Genomic DNA, 22,534 nt, shown 5'->3' with positions numbered 1-22,534 from the left:
CTGAGCAGTCACAGAGACAGAACAGGCTCGTTTAGCCCAGGACAGATGAGAGGATAATTGGAATTGCTGAACTCCCTCCACTGACTGTACCAGGAGCCTGTTCTTTCACCTCAGCTCTACAGACTCCTAACTTTTAGGTGACTAATAGCTGAGATTAACATAGCTGAAATTAACCCTGTCAGAACAAAGAACACAGGGCAATGCCAGAATGACTCAGGATTTTATCAATTTTATTTGAGCAAGTGATTTCTGTGGCTTATTAGACTAAAGTTTCAAAAATGTCTGGGCATTAGGTGGTTCTGAAGTTTTCAGTGCCATACCTGGTGTCTCTAGGGGACCTGATTTGCATAGGAAGAGCAAATAATCAGCATTTTGGAAAATCAGGTCTGACCAATGTGTCCTGTAGACTTTCTTAAACTACCAGTAAATTCATAAAATTCAAATTCATTCAGGGATATTGCTGATGGTATGGTAAATTTATTGTATGGTAAATTCAGAAATGCAGTTGTAAAAAACCAGAGACAACCAGTGAGGAATTTATATGGCACAATAGCCTTTTTCTGGAACACAGATTTCTGGTTTGTGGGGCCATATCTGCTAAGTGTGATGCAACAATGTTAAAATTTATGCTAAGAAAGTTTTTTGGAGCAAATTTAAACAAAAAAAAAATCTACAAAGAGAAACAGCTGAATGACAAATGCTAACAGCTTGCTTGAGAACTTGGAACAGTTTTGGGTTATAGGGAATTTGAAGAGACAAATTCTGAACAGCAAACACACAAGGACTGAAAACAGTTTGAAATGCAGGGTGAAGGTAGGTAGGTGGAAGTTAACTCAGCTGAGGGTTGAAAAAGCAGACACAGAGCTTTAAAAAAACCAAACAAAATGCTGGCCATTTTTTTGTTTGATCTGACTGTGGCAGTAAATGTTTGCTGATACGTTTCCCAGGCCCTAGGTTTTGTCTGACTGTAACTGACACTGGGCTAGCAGGCTGTGCAAACAACGAGGAGAACGGAGCTGCTCTGGTTTTAGAGCTGGAAGCTGCCTCACCCTGCCCTTGGTTTTGCTGCCACCGTGGTTCCTCTGTGCCAGGCTGGTTTAGCCAGTGTGGATGGGCACCTACTCTGCATCACCTCCCACCACCTGACACTTCTGGCAGGCAGCAGCAAAGCTTCTCATAAGCTTTGCCAGTGGATAAAAAACCACAGAGGCAGAGAACATGAACACAGAAGAGCAAAAATTAGGGCCATGCATTACTTACATAGGCTTATGTACAAGTAAATAAGAAAACCAAATTCAGGGACCACTTGAATCCTATCACAGGTTGATTCTTAAATGTACAGGAGTGCTAAGGGCCCCAGAGGACAAAGGAAAGGGTTCTAGGTCTGAAGGAACAGATTATTTTTCTTTGTGCTTACCTTTTTGTAGGCACTGTGGAGATCGGTGTGTGACCACAGGGAGTAGAGGAGGACTGAAGCAGCCCTGCTGGCTTTGCTGAACATATTGCTGTCATTTTGCAGAAAGAATGATAAAACATATTTAAATTCCCACATCATAATCATGGTGCATATACAGACCTCAGCAAACATAACCTCATAGCATTTGTTTTATCTCTCTTTACTCCTAAGGGCTGGTTTGCCACCCTTTAGGTATTGTAGCAGTTTCAGGCTGTCCTTATTACTGCAACATGCCACCCTGCTCCACTCATTCTTCAAATTTAGGGAGAAATCAAGTGCTCTGTAGCCTACATCTTACAGCAGCTATCATATTGTGCATTTTCAGCTGAGGAAAATAACCTCAGCACAACAACCATTTGAAAGAATCTTTCCATTAGGTAAATCTCTTGTTAGTTAGACAGGATTTAAATTATTCAGGTCCTCATGAGGCCTCCTTTACTGAGATTGATTTCCTCTTTCATTTTGCAAAGAGAGAGCAAGGCAAAAGGAATAGTTACTCATATTTTTAAAACATTAATTATCTTTGGAGTAAATATTGATTGCATTTGTGTACATATTAAAGAACGATTAAATTTTGAATCTGCTCTCTAAAATGCCAATATGTTAGTTTTAAGTAGAGATCTATAGGTTCTATAAAATGTATCCATGCACTTTATTGCTAAAGTTTATCAGGGCTGTGTTACAATGAACAGGAAAGACATTTTGGGTACAGATGAGATCTGATGATAAGTCACTACATATATATCAGAATACTGATAATGTGGTGCAGTTATCTCCTGAGGAGTTATTTAAAATGCTGGAACCTGGTGAGTTTAGCTATGGGTGGGAGAGCTGTCCTAAGAGTTCTTTCTATATTTCCCAATCAGTGCTATTCTATTCACATCCCTTGTTTGGGCTGTCCTGTACCTTGAGATGAAGTGTTTTTTCCCCCCAAGAGGCAGAGGCTGCAGTTTCTTTTTTGCCTGGGGACAGCGTGAGGCTTGTGGAGCCCCTCACCTGTCATTGATGCTGATGGCAATGACTTGAGGCTTGTGGAGCCCCTCACCTGTCATTGATGCTGATGGCAATGACTTGAGGCTTGTGGAGCCCTTACCTGTCGTTGATGCTGATGGCAATGACTTGAGGCTTGTGGAGCCCCTTACCTGTCACTGATGCTGATGGCAATGACTTGAGGCTTGTGGAGCCCCTCACCTGTCATTGATGCTGATGGCAATGACTTGAGGCTTGTGGAGCCCCTTACCTGTCACTGATGCTGATGGCAATGACTTGAGGCTTGTGGAGCCCCTCACCTGTCATTGATGCTGATGGCAATGACTTGAGGCTTGTGGAGCCCTTACCTGTCATTGATGCTGATGGCAATGACTTGAGGCTTGTGGAGCCCCTTACCTGTCACTGATGCTGATGGCAATGACTTGAGGCTTGTGGAGCCCCTTACCTGTCACTGATGCTGATGGCAATGACTTGAGGCTTGTGGAGCCCTTACCTGTCACTGATGCTGATGGCAATGACTTGAGGCTTGTGGAGCCCTTACCTGTCGTTGATGCTGATGGCAATGACCTTGGGCAGGCCGTGGGTGCTGAGGAGCAGCCGGGCGTTGTGCGAGCTGCTCTGGGTCAGGTTGAACAGGGTGTAGCAGATGGACGCTGTGGTTTCACAGGCAACCTCACAGCCGGGCACACACTCGGGCAGGACTGACACCAGGTCAGGCAGGACTTCTCTGGCTGCAAGGTGGGAGAGAGACAAGCAATTCCATTGCTAACAGGAGCAGATTTACTTTATTCCTCCCATTCTCCCTCAGCAGAGAGCTGTGTGCTCCCACCACGCACTCATGGCTTCCTACCTGCATTGCATCCCCACAAGTCAGGTGAAGCTGCACCCACACTACACTGGACAGCCTGTACCTTGCCTCATGCATAGTCCATTAATAGCTCATGTGCTGGACTGAACTCACCAGGCATGTGCCAGCTGCAGGCTGCCACTTCCCTGCTAGACATGTTTAATATTAAATTTATCTCCATTTGATACAGAGGTTCATCTTGCTTGAGAAATTTGGATAAATGTAGGTTCATTTTGTTTGATAAATTTAGACTCTCATAATTTAGAAAACAGTGTGCCCTCTCAAATGTTTTCCTTTGGCCAAAGTTGTTCTTTTTGGAATTTGACCTGTATTCACACATGCTTTCAGTCAATCAAAAAGAACATTTTTTGGTAGAGAAAAGGTTCACCTGAAATTCCCCCAGTCCTCTCTATTATGGGTAAAAAAGGAACAACTGTGAATGTGCAAGATGAAGCACCCGCCCCCAAAGCTTTGTGCTATTCTGAGTTTCCCATACTCTCATAAATTATTTTTTCCTGATGACAACCCAACTTCTTATCAGTTTAATTTCTTCTCTTTCAGGGGGATTCACCACCTGTAATTTTTTACACCATATGGATTGTCCCATTGAAATCAGCCCAACAACGTATTATAAGATTTTCATTAATAGGGAATGTTCTCTAAGGCTCAAACAAGGCCCAGGAAACTGTTCTGCAGAATTCTGGAGGTTAATCTGTCCCATCAGCTATCTTTATACCTGGAATTTCCCCTTTCCCCCTCGGTGGGAGCACAAAAAAAGGACAACAAATTATATGAACACATTTTATCCTGTCAGTAGGAAAAAGTCTTAAATACACAATAAATTGAAATGAGAATACTCAGAACAGAAATGGCTTTATTTAGAAATGAGATAATTTAAAAGAATTAACTATTTTCTATAGCATCTTACAGCTTCCATTATTAAAAAAATTTTGCAGGAAAACTTCTAAAGCTTTGTGTCCAATAAGAGAGGGTCTGATCTTTGCTAGAAGAATTAGAGATGTTCTGTGATTTCTTGCAAAGCATAATTGCAGCTGTGGCAGCATAGAACTCGGCAATCACCTTCCTTTACCCTATTTTGAGCAGAAGAAAAACTCCCCCTCCAAATCTGTGTTGAATTTACTTCAATTATGTATTTTTGAAAGTGACACCAATGGAAGTATCTGAACAGGAATACCTAATAGAGTGAAAAGTTTGTTTAGGTAAAACTCTTTATTTTAAGCCCTGTACAGTGACTGCAAGTATCTGGTGAAAAAAATCTATTAAACTCACAGATCAGGGGTTTTTCGAGCATTTCTTTCTTTCAAAACAGGAAACTTTGATGTGAAGAGAGCAGAGCAAGCTCTCAGTCTTTGCTCACCTATGTCATTTTGCAGGGAGGTGTTTCTGGACAGGTTCCTGAGCAGCGAGACCGCTGTCTTCTTCACTGCGGGGTGGCTGACATGCAGCATGGCGCGGATGCTCGGGAGCCCGTTTGCCTTTTGAACAACAGTCCGGGCCACTGCGAATGGCATCTGTGGAGAGGCACTTCTGTGTCACTGCCACCAGTGCAGAGCCTCAGAAAAAGCCACACAACAGCCAGCTCTCTGCAGCAGTTTAAGCATACTTCAAATAGTTTTAAGCCAGAGTTACACATGAGTTGCAACAGGAAAGGGGGGTGAAAAAAAAAGAAGTTGCAAGCCCTCTTTCTCCCAGGTGCTCTTTGGCCTGTTCCTTAGACAGACAGCATTAGTTTCTTCAACACAAAAGTGATCTGCTGTTGGACTGTCTTCCATAAAATGACTTTTTTAGTGCTTTTAACATCTGCTCATCCCTCATAGTGTGATGAATTAGCAAAGTCCACACGTGGAGCTGTACCCAGAGGGAGAAGCAGCAGACCCCACTATCTGCCAAGCAAGGAAAAGCTGCACTGCTGGTTATGACTTTCCCTTCAATGTTCTTCATTTTCCTTCACCATGTCAGTGAGCCAGTGACTTATCAGTGCTTATTTGAGCTCAGCTGCATGGCAGCCCTGAACTCCATGCATTCACATCAAGAACTAAATGAGAAGAAAAGGAAAAAAGCTGACTTACTGGTCCAGTGCCAGCTGTGAGGTTCTGGAGAGCTCCCAGGGATGCTTCCTGGGTGTAGTTTCTGGTACTCTTTGCTATTAAGGAGAGGTATATCCTAATCAGTGTAGAATGCCAGAGCGACTCAACACCTTTGGGATTGCTCTTTTCCTCGGGAAGCGGGGTGTCCTGCTGCTTCTAAACATGTCAACAGATCAAGCCTTTAGAAACAGTGACCTCTATAGCTTAATGCACCACAAGCTGAGCTAGGCATTTTGTAACAGCATGACCAGCTTATTTGGAGACTGTCAAGTTCTGAGCTCAAATAATAATGTGCAAAATTTCAGTATTTAATGATAGTGGAGTCCATCCAGGGGAGTATTCGTCAACTAACATGACATTTGCTATGTCATTGCCATCAGCAGCAGCTAAACGAGAGAATTGGTGTCAAGAGGGACTATCAATAAATTTGCATTTTTGGGGCAAGGAAGAGTCACCCTACCAGATACATCAATAACAGACTGTTCATTAGATTACAGCCTTATTCTTCAGAGTTTGCTACAAGTTATTAACCAAATGAGATGTAACTAATCATGTACTTTACCTCTTTCACTTTTCTGCTCCGTGTTCCAAAACAGCCTGGTGTTTTATCATTGTTAGAAATATTTCTTCTTTGCACATATATGCTCTGGGCATAGCTCTCAGGGAGCTCTATCTCTAGCTGGTAGGAAAGATTGTGAAGAATGCACACACAGTTCTCTGTGGCCTAAAATAACAAAAGAATAGAAATTGAAAGCTTTGGCATGTGTTGAAGGGACACGTACAGACACGGGAAGAGATTTCATTGTTGGATCTTCAGTAACTGACTGCAGAGTTTCTAAAGCCTCATGGAAGAGCCAGGCTTCATGCCAGTGATCCACCAGACTGCCTTACACTGAGAAATGGAACATGCCCTGGGATGTTCCCGAGCCCAGCGGGCAGCTGGCACAGGGGGCTGCACTGGGAGTGGGGTGCCTGCCTGTTGGAAACAGTCCTGGGACATCAGAATTCCTGAACTGTGTCTGGGAATTGTTTGGGCGAGTGCTGCTTGACACAGAAATGTGCCAAGAAACGTTTAAGGGCTTAGGAGTAAAGATGATCATGTACACACCTCACCATAGCATCAGCACGAGGAAAGCTTTTTATCTTCCCCAAGGAGGAAAGTTTTTCTGAGGGGAATGCTTTTTAAAATAAGACGTTCCTTCCTGAACGTGGCTAAGGTCAGGCCTACAATTTCTGAGTGATGAGTCTAGTGGCAAATAGCTTTGTTACCAGTTGCTGCTCTTTTGAAAGTCAAAAAGGAATGAGTGGTTTTAAGACAAAATACAGCAGGGAGATACTGGCTCACGTGTAATGTGCTGGATTCTCCCTGAAGCTAATGGCACTGGATCCAGGGAGATGGGGAAGCTCAAGTAACTAATCCAAGAACAGAGCTGTAAGTGTGCAGTAATTACCACTACACAGCACAAGTTACGGCAGGCCCAGCAGTGCCTTACGGGCTGCAGCTAATGTCAGTGACAGCTGCTCTTCTCACCCAACTTCACCCAGCTGAAAGACAAGCCTGTGCTCCAAGAATCTGTGTTCAGGGTTCACCTGCACTCAGTGGGGGGAGGAAGAGTGAGAGAAACTGGCACCTGGAGGTGTCCATGTCCTTGTAGTTACTGGCTTAGGCAGCCAGGAAAAAAAGTACAGCTTTTTTTTTTTTTTTTTTTTTTTTTTTTTTTTTTTTTTTTTTAAAAAAAAACTAGGAAAATTAGTTCTATTCTAAATGATGCAAGATCCTTAATCACACTGCCACCCAAAGGGATTTAGGTTCTTCATTTCCTAAGGGGTATGTAGCATTAAATATATAGGAGAGTAACATTAAATATACAGGAGAGTAACGAGATTAATTTTTTCAGCTTCTAGCTAGCTAACACCCTGAGACAACCAAAAAGGCAACATCTGACTCTTTCATTTCTGAAAGCTGTGATTTTATCTCACTTAAAAAAAAAAAAAAAGACAGAAGTTGCTCCCTTTCTCTCTAGAGATTCTGAAAATGTTTTCCCAGAGCTGAGTTATACTATTCTTTTAGATTGCAGGATAAAAATACTTCAAAAAGCTTCTTACTGGACTTTCACCTTTGGTGGTAGTTTTAAAAGCCCTGGAAATAAGTTTTGTAATTGCATCACAGCTGTTTCTGAACACTGGTTTCTAAACAACAACAGAAAAATGTTCACTTGGCAATTTCCCTGAGGAAAACACTTTTCATCTCAAAGAGTACCTTGTCATTGGGCTCATGGTCTGCAATAGCTCCTTGGATATAATACACAAGAGAATCAATCAAGCCCTCACATTCTCTCATCTTCTTCCTTCCTTCTGGGCCGGCAGAGCTCATGTTTCTGTGCAGGAAAGAATATGTTGGGGAGAAGAGATTTAGTCAAAGGTATTTTCTTGTGCTCCTCTGACAAACATTTCCAGCCAAAACTTAAAGATACTGAAGTGCAGGTTGACTGCTTCTTTTCTTCAGAGGTGTAAGACAATCTGAGCCTCTTCTAGATAAAACTTTCACTCCCAGAAAAAAACAAATACTCCACAGAAACAAACCACTGTGTTTGGATGGGTAAGGTGAGATCTGACTCAAATTTTCATCTCAAAATTGAGTCAATCCTTTTTAAGCAGTCAAAAAAAACCTAACAAAAAACCAAACAACCAAAAACCCAAAACTTGGACTTGTTTTCCCTATTCAATTTTTAGTTATAATTTTAATATTTAGGATGGTGAAAATATCAGAGGAGAGATGCCTGTAAAAATTTCCATGCACACAGATGTCCTTTAGAATTAATTTACTTACACAGAGCTGGTTCTTGATCCAAGCTGACCCATCAACAGGCACCTGGTCTGAGAGTTTCAGCGGCATCTCCACATTCCCATGCAAAGACCCACCCTTTGCCTGGCTTCCAAGTAACATTTGCTGGGCTTTGTAGTAAACCAAGTAAAACTTGCAAATGAATTACAAAACTTATTTAAAAACTCTTGAAAAACCAAACGCACACTTGCTGCTTGAAGGTGCTTGGCTCTAAACGAGCTACTGATTTCCATAGAAGAAACAACAAACTTTTGAGGAATAATTATTTTTATAACTCAGCAAAGTCTGAATTATGGAATACCAGAATTATAAAGCCAGGTCTTATTTATTTTGACTCCTGCACCTCTGCTGGACAAAGGACTGCATATTCAAGCTTCTTTGTTTGAAATAACATTAATATTAGCCAATGCCAATCTTAGCATCCATCAAAACACAGAGGGACATGTTCCTTTAGATAGTTTCAGGTTGCTTATTTTCCATGCTTACTCTGCCCATTAAAAGTTACAATGTTTACAATTTTATTAATGACAAAGCCAGTAAGGTTTAAGCTTTCCTGTGGCTTATGACTGCAAAATGAATGTAGCATTTTATACACTGTCATTTTACTTCTACTCATATTTTTTTCCTCTGGGAAGTACATGTTCAGGTTACATACTAAGCACTATAATTACAATTTTACTTCAGGTCATGATGTTAATGATGTCTCTATTTATAAGTTCATTTATTCTCTCATGGAATTATGTATCACAAAATCAATATTCAGATACCACAACATGGCCTGCTATAGAAATCCCTTTGGAATTTAATTTTACCTGTATATGTCACATTCAAGGCATGTCACCCTTTCCTATGTTTATGCTGACAGAAATGTACACGTTACAGCCCTCCTGGTACATAGCAAAAATAGTTTCTGGGGCACACGGACTAAAAATACTGTTTAAGATAAGTGTGGAATTTTCCTTGCCAAAGACACTTCAGCTGATGCTGTGTTTGGTTTTGTCCCACATATTCTAAAATCCTCTAAACTTTTTACAACTGATCCTGCTGAATGCTTGTGCAAGGAGAGGCCATGCCCTGGCTTTGCTGTCAGCAGGAACAGAGTAAAGAGCTTTTCTAGCTCAGGAGGCAGAGAAGAGCCTGAATTAGGGGACTGTCCTGTTCTGCAAGGGAAGTTAATTCCTGGGCTCTGTTTCATGAAGAAGTTGATGCTCATCCAGAGACACGTATCAGTGTGTGTCCCTGTGCACACCTGTACACATGTGGTTACTCCTTTGTCCCTCTTTCCCTGATTCCTTAGCGTGACAGCATGGACTGGGAAGGTGCAGCAGGCCCAGGGCTCGCAAGGCCTCCCTGGCGTTCAGCAGCCTACGACAGGAAATGTCAAGTCATGGTGACTGGACCTTAGAAGCCCCTCTCCCCACCTTCAGACCCTTGCTTAGCTCTCTGTAAGCCTACAGGTCACTTTCCTTTTGACCTTTACTATTGGACAATTTCTAAAACTCCTGTAACCCACATAAAGAGATACTTCTGCCCAGTTTGTTAGAAGAGCTGTCACTGGGAACCTTCGCAGAAGATCAATAAAGACATCTCTGTGGAACCTCATACAGCCTTCTCCTCTCTCTCCCTGCCTAAGGCACCTAGCAAGCTGAAGAGCTGAAATCACAAATGAGCTGATAATCACGAAAGAGCTGATATCACCTAAGCTTGCTGAGGTAGCCTGCAGCTGGGAGCTGCTTGGGAAGTCGGGCAGGCTGCGCTATCCGGACTCAAGGCAGCCAGCCGGGGATACCTGGCCTAGGCTCGCCTTATAGGAAGGGAAGAGCTCCTGCTCTCCCACTCCTCCAAACACTGCTGTACCCACCTTACTCAAAACAGGGTCAGACAAGAGCATTTCAGGCAAAACCTCAGCTGACAGCTTAAATTTGTTTGCAATTCCAGGACATAAAAATATAATTTGATTTGTTAAAAAAAATTATTCTGAGAAGTGTCACAGAAATGTAAGTTTAAATATATTTTTTTTTTAAACAATGGAGACATTTTGCTTAGAGAATTGAAAAACTGACTTCATCTTGGCTTCCTAAGATTTGAGGTTCCTGACAATTGAAATGCCACCCTCTGAGCTCGGGAGCTGGACTTTATTGTGGTGGAGTTCAGGAGGCCCTGATATACTCAGTGCTTGCAAAGTGAGGAGAACACAGCCTTAGGGAGACTGCCACTTGTGCTCTCTCCTCAGAGAGCATGACTCAGAATTTACAATCTGGCAGCACCCACTTGTGAAAAATCCCTGACTTTGGGCATGCTTGGCTGTGGTAATCCTGGTGACCTGCTCCAACTGTGCAGTTTGCTGATCTGTCTGCACGCTTCATTTATCTCATCTTGCATTTGCTTCTTCTGTCCCCTCTTGCACACATGCATGGTGCAACTGTATCTGTAATCAAAACAGCTCTTTGCCCACAGTCCTGGAGTGAGGATCAGCTAATTTCCTGTTGGGAAATGTTATTTTGATCCAGAGTTGTGAGGAAATACAAAGACATTCCACGAAGTTAAACCAAGGGTGACTTTGAAGGGAACAGAATGATGATAATAAATGTTCAATTAGCTGATAAATGGCAGCAAATGAAAGGGATACTCCCTCTAAGCCAACACTGAGTCATACACTGACTGTTGGAAAAGGTTCTTGAACTGCTGTGCATGGTCTGGGTAACTGATAAGAAGAAGGATTTTGCTCCTGGGACTCATTGAGCTAAAACTAGTAATGTGAATTTAATTCAATTACCAGATAACATTTTGGGAAATTCTATTCCCTTCATGCCTTGCACAGTTCAAAAATTCACCAAGGAGGTAAAGGTATCTGGGATCTACTTGGTAACTAGATGTGCCAGGCTTCAAGCTGCTTGTTGGAAGCAACAAAATTCCTTTCAGGAATTGGGGGAGCAGATAAACTGAAGAGGAGGCAAGAGGAGATAAGAATGGATGGAAATAAACTTAAAGGAATGGCAGTGCTATGCAAGAGGCCTTGGTTCAAAGACTTATTATCATCAGTCACTGGTTTTACATTCTCTCTTAGAAGCTGCCACTATGAGTCCAAGATTCTCAACACATGGGGAGAGCTTTGGCTTCACTTCTCTCCAGAGTAAATGGAAGCAGATGTTTCTGCAGCCCCTGGGTCGCAGTAACACAATTTCCTCCGAACACAGTTTTGCACTGTCCTTGTGGGTCACTGTAATTCACAAGGAGCTCAGACAGGGGCTGCGACAGACAAACTGTGAAAAATAATAATGAAAAAGGAAGGGTGACTTTTATTTTACTGGGTGAGAAGAGAGAGGTTAGCTGACTATCCTAAGAAATAGTTGCCTAGAAAGTTTTGAAAAACTAGAATACGTAGGGGCACAGGATGCTTCAGTTACAGGACAGTTAAAAAGGAAAGCTCTGTAGTGAAGTACAGCAGCTTCAGTGCTTAAATTAAATATTTTGCAGGGGAAAATGTGGTAACTGTGTATAAACTGGGAAAGTTCAGCAATGCAGAAGTTCTGGGAAAAGGTATTTCAAGATAAAAATGGAACCAGTTCATGATCAGCTTTCAAGGTGTGATCCAACAGCCTTCCACTAAGGCTTCCTTTCAGAGGAAAAGCCATGCCAGAGGTTCACTTATGTATATAGATACTATTCAAAACCATGCATTTTACATGCTGCTGGGATCTTATCCTTTCAGACTCAGAGAAGTATGGGGAAATATCTTGAAGATTTTTATCCTTTGTATTGGAACTAGAAGCAGAACTTTTACATGTAAGACTTTCAGGCCAAGAAAAAGTGACTTCACCTTTAAAATCCAACAGGACTTGTCTACAAATGTCTGTAACACTCCTCTAGATAGTTTAATACACCAATTTTACTTGTTCAACTTACTGTCAGGCAGCCAGTGAAGTCTGTTGATTTGGCTTACTCTGTGGGTCCAAGCAGAGTGCATTTTATCATATTTCACAACCAAGCAACACTATTACTTATTTTAACTGCCAATCGAGAATTCCATGGTTTCCACAGCTTCTTTTTACTACATAAAGCTTGTGACCTGTGGTTTCTGTAAAGCTTTGCTTCTCACAGGGTCTTAAGACAAAATGCAGACCTAGAGAATGGGATTAACAAATCCTTCTAACGTCAGACTTCCTTATCAGTGACTGCACGCACCGACACAGGCGCCAGATTCAGGACCCCACTGTACTTCTGGCAGTAGCTGGGGACTGGTCTGGTCATGCTCTCATTCCACTGCTTGGATGTACCTGCAATATTATCTGCTAGACATGGATTCACTTCTGCTGCTGTTTTCTCAAAAAGGATGAAGGAAGCTTTAATTTATAATCTGGGAATGGTGTGGTGCAGTGCTTATACCCCTGCCAGGTGCTAGGGTTGGGTTTGGGCTGTGGTTGTCCTTTTCAGTCAACAGTTGTGTAGAATTTTTTGAAAAGAAGTTCTGGCATTCTCCTGTAACTAAGTGCAGTACTATGCATAATGTATTGCACTTCAAAGCACTATTTTTACCCTCTAATAGGAGCTGCAGGCTATAGACTTTATCAACACACCCAACAAACATGTTAGCATCACAAAAGGGAAGACTAATTACAGATTTATATTCTGGCAAATAAGTAGACTCTTTAAACACATTCATGAGGAACATTCCCTCATTGCACACTTTCATTACTCCGTGGTGTGCTCTTCTTTTTATTGATGCAGAGATTTTTTTGCTTCCCTAATAGATAAGGAAGGAATACTTCTAGTGACGTAATCTGGGAGGTGAGTCAATGTCCCGGAGAAGAGATGCAAACTGATTAAAGATCTCAGCTATTTAGTCTGTACAACTAGGTAAGTCTCATTAAAAACTATTCTGTGCTAAAAGGTATGTGACAATCCTGCAGATCATCTTTACCTGGGAGTTTTCAAGCCCTTCTTTTTCTATTTCTAATTTTTAGTGTTTAAGCTCTTAAAATGAGAAGGACTAGAATGTGGATATCATATTTTTAAAATAGGTAATGTATCCTTAAGCACCTACATAAGGGCAGTTTTAGAGACTTTTAACTAAGGCTGGAGAGCTCAAGCAATTCTGGAGCAGCCCCAAGCACTGACTTTGTGTCCAGAGTAAGGTTAACCCAGGAATCCACTTTCATTTAAAAGACCTCAGGTACTGTTACACCTTATTTGTCACATAACAAGTTCTGTCAATCTGCTGAAACAAGCTCAGGAAGAGCAACGCCAGCTAAACCTGAGAATGATCTGTGCCCCCATCAGCTGCCTCATAGGGAAGAGAGAGTTCCAGAGTCCAAACACGAAGAGAGGAGCAGCCAGATTGGTTTCTGCACAAATGCAGCTTGGGCTAATCAATATGAATAAAGACAACGTCTTTCATTTCCTAGACAACAGCACTAAGCAATAGCTAGAGAGGTTTTATTATGGGTGGTTCATGTTTCTTTGTATTTTTTTTGAGTCATCAGAGTAAATAAAAGTTAATAATTACTTTGAGATGAAGTTAATTAGTAGTTAGTGGGCTGACAGGAGTTCCTGCAGAAAAAGGTATATTGTTGTTGAGTATTTTGTATAGCTTACAATTCATTTGTCTTCTGAAACCACAAGAGTCAGATACACAGCTGTTGCACAGGAAAAATCAATGCCATACACATATAACTAGTCTACTGTAGGACATGTCAGCATAGCAGTATGTCTGAGGCAAAATGGGCACCTTTCCAGCCTCCAAATTCCAAACTTAATTCCTTGTACTCTCCTAGAAGGAGTTTAAACCCCAGGTCATGCCTTTGCAGTTGTACATTACTCCTTAGACAGTTCAAACTGTGTCCTTTTGTGCATTTTTAAATATGTAAACTTACTTAACGTGCAATGACTTTGAACTCACAAACGGCCCCCAATTTATAGACTGTTAAAGATGTTTTTATTGAAGATGTGATTTTTATACTTCAGCCATTTAGAGGTGTGTTCACCGAGGCCTTTGATGTTTCCCTGCAGTAACTGCTACTGTGTCCACAAGTCTATTAGCAGATGGCAGTACTAAATACACAACTGTAAATCTGTTCCTCCACCCCATGGCTGCAACTTGCTTGAATTTGTGCAAAAGGCTGGACAGGGCTTACTCTGCTTTAAAAAATGGCTGTCCCATAATTTATGTTGAATCACTTTCTAATCAGTTTAGGCACAGATTATGGCATCTTCAAAAAAGCATCTTTGGTAGCAGCTGGAAACAGAAAACGTTTATGTGCTTGTAGGTACCATGTCCCCCATCTGTTTGCATGAGAAGTGATTGTGCCTTGAGATGGACTCTGTATTTATCCAAAAATAAATGAGCAGACCTGTTTTGTCATCACTATTGCTTTGGGTAGTTGGAGACAGAGTGCTCACCTCAGGCATCCTGTGGCATTGTAGAAGATATCAGGGTCAGGTAGAACACTTGATTTTGGGTAATCTCTGTCTGGCCAGCCTGAGTAGGGGATGAGGACAGCCTCAGTCAATGTCTGCAGGGCTTCTCTAACCAACAGGTGCTTCAGCTGGTCATTGGAGGACAGATTCCACAGCAAACCTGTAACAGCCACAAGAAAATCAGAGAGGCAAAAAGACTCCTCTGCACTTTGAAAGACTTAATCTCACACCCCTTGATGTTAATGAGTGAAGAGCCGGCCTGGCACTGATAATCTGAGGAGAAGCAGAAGGGATTGGTAAGTGCTCACCAGCCATGATCCAGGGACATGGAAACAGGGCAAAAAAGGGGGCACAGTTATCCATGTGAATAAAGTAAAATCTCTACACAGTCAGTCTAACACCCAGCCAAGAAGTGCAGCTTTCCACAGCTCTGCATTGCCCATCTGCTGCAATCACCTTCTCCATTAGCAAAGCAGCACGAGCTAAGGGAAAACAAACTCACAAGAGGAATGGATGGGAGGTGCAGAGAGTTTACAGGAGATCTGCTGGAAGACAGAAAATGCCCATTACCAAGTTTCTCTAACACTTGATAGCAAAATTTCTCATAAGAGGGAAAGCTGTTAACACTGGTTGGCTGCTACTGTCCAGACATTAGTCACTAAACAAATCATTAAGTAATGCTACAAACCTTGTCCACTCACAATCTCCAAGACTAATTTCAAATATAACCGTGTTGAACTTAACAAGTTCCATTATGTTCGGTTCCAACAGACAACAATTCTTTTTCAAGTCCTCTTCCCTTGGAAAACAACATGTATTTCTGCTTTTCACTACAAAGACATTCATTGTTCCTCCAGCTTGCTGCTCTAAGTTTCACAGACCTCCTCCTCCACACACTGGCAGAGTATTAGTGAATGTTCCTTTCATCAGCTCACAACAAGAACAACAAAAAAATGTTTCTTTTGTATCTCCTTACACTTTGAATTTAATTTCAGTTATTGTGAGCAACAGTAAAATCAAAACAAAAGGCAGCAAGAAGCAGCCCATTCCTTCTTCTGGGATCAGCTCTTCAGCCTCTGAATCGGGGGATGAAAGGAAGAATGTACTTTTCTGAAGGATAGGTAAGGCTTACAGGAAAACAGACAAGCAGTCCAAAGAGCATTGCTAAGCAAAGCAGGTTAAGACAGAAGGACACAAATGCAAGGAATGGCACAAAGACAGAATATACTTTCAAAAAGAAAAAAATACATTTGGAATTACAGGCAGATACTTAGAACTGTCAGAAGAGAATTTGAGATAGTGCTCTCACTGTAAGTTTCCCAACAAAAACCCTACCTTTACCCACAGGCATTGTCTCTCTGGGCTCAGAAGGATTCTCGCAGTGGTATTCTGGGTGTGGATGAATTTGTGCACATTAGGAAATGTCTTTAGGAGTGAATTGTTTCCTTGCACCTATGCTATATTCTTAGGAGCACAGTTTTCCCTTAGATGGTTATTTGGAAAAACGGGTGGGGTCTGCTTTTAGATTTACATTTCTTTTAATGACAGTTCTGCTTGTGCTGTAATCCTCCCCGCAGGAAAAATTTTCTTTCATTTCTTATATTTATGCTGCACGATAACAAGATCAGGAGGTTAGCTGCTCCCTGGAGGCTCATCTGGCTTACCTTTAAAAACTAAAATCTTTTGGTTCTTTCATGCCACAGCCATTTTATTTTCTGTTCCTCAGTATGCTCTCCAAATACTACAAAACTCCAATCCTGTCTTAGGTCCTGCAAATGAAATCCTCTCCTACAATTTAGGAGGAACCTCAATCCTTTCCTAAGAGATTTCTAAGTAGCTTGTATGCCAAAGAAAGGACAGAGCCTCTGTTTACTTTATCTGAATCAATGCTTTTGTGAAGCTACCAAATTCAGTCAAATTCAGTGATCTTGGGCAGGTCTGATTCCCCCTGTGAAGAGATCATACAAGCACAGAGGAACTGGGCAGCTCTTTTCTGCAGAGGGGCATTAGGCAGACTGGCCCACAGCAGCTTTCAAACCCCTGTCATCAGCACAAAGCTGCTTTGGTAGGGCAGTGGTTTGGTGATTTTGGTGTGTTCACAGACTGTGAGGCACACACTATAATCAGCATTTATCTCCACACACTTTGCTTGCTCTCAGTCTTTTCACAGCACAATACAAGGCACAGGGGCTCACTCTGTATTCCTAAGCCTGGGTCCTGGAGAAAATACAGGCCATCAAAGTATTCCTTGAGAACATATGATAAAATATGGATTAATGTTTGGCAAGTGCTTGTCTGTATTAGCACTGATGGTCCTCATAAGCCAGTGACCTTTAAAGATAAGCTTCTAAGGCTGAGATTTACTTATCTCAAGTGCACCAGTACTGTATTTCTGACAGGAAATGAAGTACAGTATCAGAAAACTTCCATCTCAGAGTTTCGATTTCCTCCTCTCCTAAAACTTCCTTATTTCATATACTTTTGTCAGGTGGAGTGCTTTGGTACCATGCTTCCCACACAGCAGGAGAAACAAAAACTTTCCCTCTGCTGACCGTAGACATCTTTATTATCTATTGTATGCTTTCAATCCTTGGCCAGGAGTTTTTCACTACAATTCAATGAGGTATTATCAGGTACCAAGATAATTTTACAAATCTTCTATGGGCAAAGACATTTAGCTGAATGTGATGCCCTACATTTGGAAGTCCCTAATTTACAGTCAAAGCAGGCAAGTAATATGTGTGATGAGGAAAGACAAATGGACCTCTGGTGCTGACTGGTGTAAGACCAAATCCTTCACATTAACCTCTTCCTGGAAGTGCACACTTCAGAGACATTGCATGCATAGATATGATATTCCACTAGTCCTGTATGAAGTCAAAGGCAATGCAAGAGGTGAAATAATTCATCCAGAAATTATTGCTCCTGTAGGCTCCTTGCAGCTTGCTAGGGAGCTGGAAGAACTTTCAAGAGATGTCAAAAAGTATGCCCTAATGGCATTTTCACTAAGGTACCTGGTGCATTTCCTCCTGGCTGCACATTTGGTCCTGAACAAAGTAAGAAACACTTCTCTCTTGGTGTATTTTTAAAGTTGTCCTTTGCAACCATGAAAGGTTGCATGAAAGGCATGAAAGCACATCATAATATTTTGCTTTACACGAGCTACATCATCCTGCTTGGCATAAATATTTTTTGGTATCTTCTTTGTTTTGTGAGCAAATATTCATGTTCAGTGACAGCTGTAATTGCCGAAAGAAGATGTTCCTTTATCCATTTCCACATTGGTGAAGGGGAAGGCAGGGGAATATTCACAACATACATGTGAGTTATCAGGCACATTCAACATTTTTGTCAGAAATTATGGAACTGCTAGCAAGGTAAGAGCATTGGCTTTCTGGCCACTCTGCCACCACTTTCACTGCTTCCCACACTGGTCTGTAACAGCACTGTGAGTTAAGGCACTGCACAGTAAATTGCTATGTGACCCAATTCTGCAACTGATGAGCGTGAAAAACTTTAAAACATTTTAATGTTGCAGAGCTGCAGGACTGAGCTTAAAAAGAGTCAACAATACAAAGCTTTGTTCTCAAGCTTAGGCAGCAGAGTATTTCAAATACTTTAAAGAATGCAGAATTACAGAAAGTCTCAACATGTCTTTGCTTCAGGACAGGGCTGCTTGACAATTTCAGTATCTTTTCATGCACTGTTCTCTTAATAGATTTTGTTCCTGGTGTCTTTAAAGCTCACTTGAAATACATCCCCATTCATTTATTCATGTTTTCCATTTATAAAATATAAGCCTGCTCTTCCTTTGCATGCTAATTAGAAAGAATGCGGGTCACAAGCAGTGGAATTCCAAGAGACACACTAGGGACACACGGGACTGCAGGGATGAAGCAGGAATCTGGGGCAGTGGGGTTTGTGGGGAATAGAACAAGCGCTTTCTGTCCCTGGCACAGGACAGCTCTGGGTGACAGTCTTCAGCAAGGAACTTCCAGTAGGTGCTGTCAGCACAGAGTCAAAAAATGAAGGCTGAGCTGCTGTGTAAGTAGCAGGCATTAATTACGGTCCCAGGCAGCCCGAGTTTCTTTTCTGGAATATCAAGGATTTAATTCCTGCAAGCACACTCACTTAATCTCTGAAGAAGCTTTAAGAGGGGAAGTTGCAGTTCCCAATCTCTTGTTATTGACTGAAAGACTGGTCTTGAGTAAGGACCTTGGAATTTTATCCTCTGGAATTTGCTTAGAGTAGGTGACAATGTTTTTGTATTTAGTCACTAAACAATCATGTACCTCTCCCTGAAAGCTTTTGCCCCACTTAAAGCACTTCACGCTTGGCTGCAGAGAAAACACTACCTGTGATTTGCTTCTTAGTCTCTATGTCCCTGGAGTGCCGGAGCAGGCGGAGCAGGAGCGGGATCCCTTTCTGCTCTGACACTTCCAGCTTGTTGTCATTGTCCTCAAACACCAAGTTTCTCAGAGCACCACACGCTGCCCGCTGAATGTCCTCATTCTGAACCTCAAGGAGCTGTAAAAGCTTGGGGATACCACCAAGTGAGAAAACCTGTGAGGAAAACAGAGCACAGCAGAGAATAGTCAAATGACAAACTCCCCTTTCCTCCTGACCCAGCAAAGGTTTAAATAGTTATAAGGACTCCTTTCATTTGCTCCTGTTTGAGAGACTTGAAGCACACATCATTAATCATTTGGACATGGCTATTAACTTCTGGGCTTTTGTATGACTAATACTTAAACTCCACAACTAGGAGAGGCAACATGTTTTCATAATTAATATCAGAGAATGATACTAAAACTCTTCCAGCTTTGCGACAGATTTGTGCTCTCTGATAAGACATTTAATCACTCTGCTTTTTAGCTTCCATGTTGGTGAAATGAATATTTGAGATTTAATTCTGGAACATTTATAAACAGGTTTTGGTTTTTTTTTTTTTCCTCAGCAACCAGCCTGATGAAAAGACTGTTCTTCCCAACGCATGTATTGAAAGTGTATTAAAAACCAATACATTATACTTAATACTTCTTAACTATGCCACACAGAGGAAGACTAGTAAAAGTAAGCATCAAAATGTAGAGCATTAAGCATTGTTAGTCAGCTATCTACTGAACTACCCACATTTAGCACAGACTACTTTTCAGTGTTTAAATCTTCAGAAAATGAGCTTTTGGTCCCAGATGAATGAAGGACTTAAAAGATGTTATTTTTCAGTAGCTGTATGGAAACAAACAGTTTGTTGTGGTGAATGAAGAATCCCATACAAACTGTGATATGACACAAGCGAGCCTGAGCTGACTGAGGAATGAATTTACTATGGAAAGCACCTTACATTAATGTACCATTGCCAACAGTCTCCTCCAGCATCTCAAAATGCCATATAGTTTTGTGGACAAACTCACCCTTGTGCAGAACCAACAGCACACGAAAGACTCAGAAATCTGATACAAGTGTCTTAAACAGCCCAGAGTTTAACGATAAAGAGAATTCAATACAACCAGCAGGTGTTGGCAACACGAAGAAATGGAATGCAACAAAGCCTTTTGTCCTTCATGGAGTAAACTACACAGCCTGGCAGCCTCTCCTCTGATCCATCTGTACAAAAGGCACAGTTTCTTTATCCTGCTCTGCTGAGCTGATTCCCCTCGCAATCATTCAGCAATCACCTAAATGCCAGCAGAGTGGAACACAAGAATATCTATGATGAGGGCAGTGGTGCACAGAGCGTGCTGAAGGCACATCAACCTGTTTCACTGCAGTGGATCAGCCATTTTGACACCGATACTGTAGTTGTTTGGTTTTTAAAAATATTTCTGCAGACTTTCTGTCAGTAATTTTAAGGCATTTATAGCTCTCGTAAAAGGAGTGCTATTTCAACCTAATTTGCCGAGAATTCACGACAGCTATTGACTGGTCCTTCTAAATTTTCATTAGTAGGCAAAATTCACCAAAATACTGAGAAGTTCACAGAAACAGAAAAACCACTAGACCCACAAACTCTCAAATGTTAGGGAACAATAGACGAAGAATGCAGGCTGAAAGGCTAAAAAGGGGCCACAGGACCATGCCAACGTGAACAAGTCTGACGGGCACCAAACAGAAAAGCTCATTACAGGATATGTGGGATAGACAGGGAAATGTAAGGCAGCTTCAGGTTGACTGCTCCCACCTGAACACTACTCAGCCATTGTTTTTCTGGGAAGCTGCCTGAGAGAGGGCTGTGTAATAACCCACTTTCAAACATTCAATTCTGAAGCTCTGTCCTCAGTTTGAAGTTAATGTTGCCACCTGTACTGTTATTTTCTCCCAAAACTGACTCTGGCATACCCTAAAGCAAGTAAAAAGGACAGAGAGACATTTGGCTGTCACTGAACTGGACTGCATGCACAAAATTACAGAAGTAAGGCTGGGATTACTGAGCATATTACAAACCAAAGCAGGTGTAATAATGTCTTTTAATAGTTAAAATAAACAATCACCTTACACTTTATTGTACAGAACTGTTCAGCAGGAGAGGCATATTTGTGTTCAGTAGTGACATTTAAAGAAAAGGAAGAGAGAATATTTTTAATAGACCCTCTCAAAAAAACTTCTAAGAGACTTAACAAGTTTCTTGTATGAGAAAATTTCAAATCTTGAAAATCTGGTAAATCTAAACAATGCACTAATGCATGTGCACAGTTCCAGCGAGCCCTTAACGTTTTTGCTAATCCATGTACTTTTTTAACACATTTGTGCAGTCCTAACAAACCCTTAAGCTTGGCTAAGTTTGCACTGTACTCAGAATTTTGTTTTTTGGGGTATTTCTGCATGCAAGTCAAAAATGGGACACGGGAGCAACTATACTGGCAAAAAGTTCAGACTCCATGATTTATAAAGGCTGAAAGAATTAAGCTGGTTTGGCTGAAAAAGGGCAAACTGAGTGGGTATACAATGAGTGGGTTCAAAAGAATCTGCAGCAAAACACATCAATGCATTTTAGAGAAAATATCTAACATCAGTATCCTATATGATTACTCAGACTGCCTTCTTTCTTTTCATGCTGGCACACAGTGCCATAAAGTATAGAATCTTATTTTCTCTGCCTGATTGGAACTGGCAAAAGAATAATTACTTACTTTTCTCCTGGCATCTGCTTTTTGGAAGCACTCATGCTGTATGAAAGTCACTGCAGCAAGGATCCTGGGGATGGACTGTGTATTTTCACTCTTCAGAATGTTCACTGCACGCTCCAGGGTCATCTCCAGTTCTGGGCTCCTTAAAAGTACAGACAGAGAGATCTAGTAAAGAAAGACTGCAGAAAAATTATCAGTCTTGTAAAGCTAGGATTTTTGTGGTTTTCATGTAACTCTAGCTTTTCTTAGAATTTTTTTTCCTTTCCAGTAGCAGAAAATATCACAATGGCTTTAAGAGATACTGACATTCAGGGGGAAGAGAAAGTCATAAATAGGAGTGTGGTTCTGGAGAAAGCAAGTTATGCTTTAAGTTATAATAACAAAATGGAAGTATCAGTAGATGTTGGTATCAGTGTTTCCATCCAGTGGATGAATGAAGAATGTGAAAGGAAGGATGAAGAAGCGGATGAGGATCAAAAGAAGGCCATGACCATGTCAGAGTGACTATTACTGGTCATGAAGATACTTTGATGTTTTAGTGAGAGGATTGTTTTTTTGTATTTGTCCTTATGCCTTTCATCAGTGTCTTAGTTCCCAGACTACATCTAAGCAGGATTCAGAACCCCATTTTTTCAAAGAAGGAAGTGATTCTTGTTTGAAATAGATGGGCAAAGCTATTTTTCAGGTAGGAAAAATAAGAATACCACTCATTAAACAGAGTATGTAGAGATTCTGTGGTAGAGA

The 22,534-nt window shown here is 41.4% G+C and overlaps 1 protein-coding gene across 2 annotated transcripts in view; it reads right to left on the bottom strand.

Annotated features, from left to right (window-relative positions):
- PKP2 (plakophilin 2) overlaps positions 1 to 22,534 on the bottom strand; it is a 39,821-nt gene that overhangs the window by 2,724 nt on the left and 14,563 nt on the right. For both annotated transcript variants that reach the window (XM_038154556.1, XM_038154557.1), the window contains exons 4-12: positions 21,794 to 21,932; positions 19,019 to 19,226; positions 14,646 to 14,823; positions 7,662 to 7,779; positions 5,964 to 6,125; positions 5,384 to 5,557; positions 4,672 to 4,825; positions 2,988 to 3,177; positions 1,418 to 1,505 (exon numbers count right to left, since the gene is read on the bottom strand). In XM_038154556.1, coding sequence (XP_038010484.1) covers positions 1,418 to 1,505; positions 2,988 to 3,177; positions 4,672 to 4,825; positions 5,384 to 5,557; positions 5,964 to 6,125; positions 7,662 to 7,779; positions 14,646 to 14,823; positions 19,019 to 19,226; positions 21,794 to 21,932 — 1,411 coding nt within the window. The remainder of the gene's footprint in view (positions 1 to 1,417; positions 1,506 to 2,987; positions 3,178 to 4,671; positions 4,826 to 5,383; positions 5,558 to 5,963; positions 6,126 to 7,661; positions 7,780 to 14,645; positions 14,824 to 19,018; positions 19,227 to 21,793; positions 21,933 to 22,534) is intronic.

Source organism: Motacilla alba, chromosome 1A (assembly GCF_015832195.1).
Source record: "Motacilla alba alba isolate MOTALB_02 chromosome 1A, Motacilla_alba_V1.0_pri, whole genome shotgun sequence".
NCBI classification, from domain to species: domain Eukaryota; kingdom Metazoa; phylum Chordata; class Aves; order Passeriformes; family Motacillidae; genus Motacilla; species Motacilla alba.
Note: the sequence above shows the minus strand (reverse complement) of the source record. Positions and strands in the feature narration are given on the sequence as shown.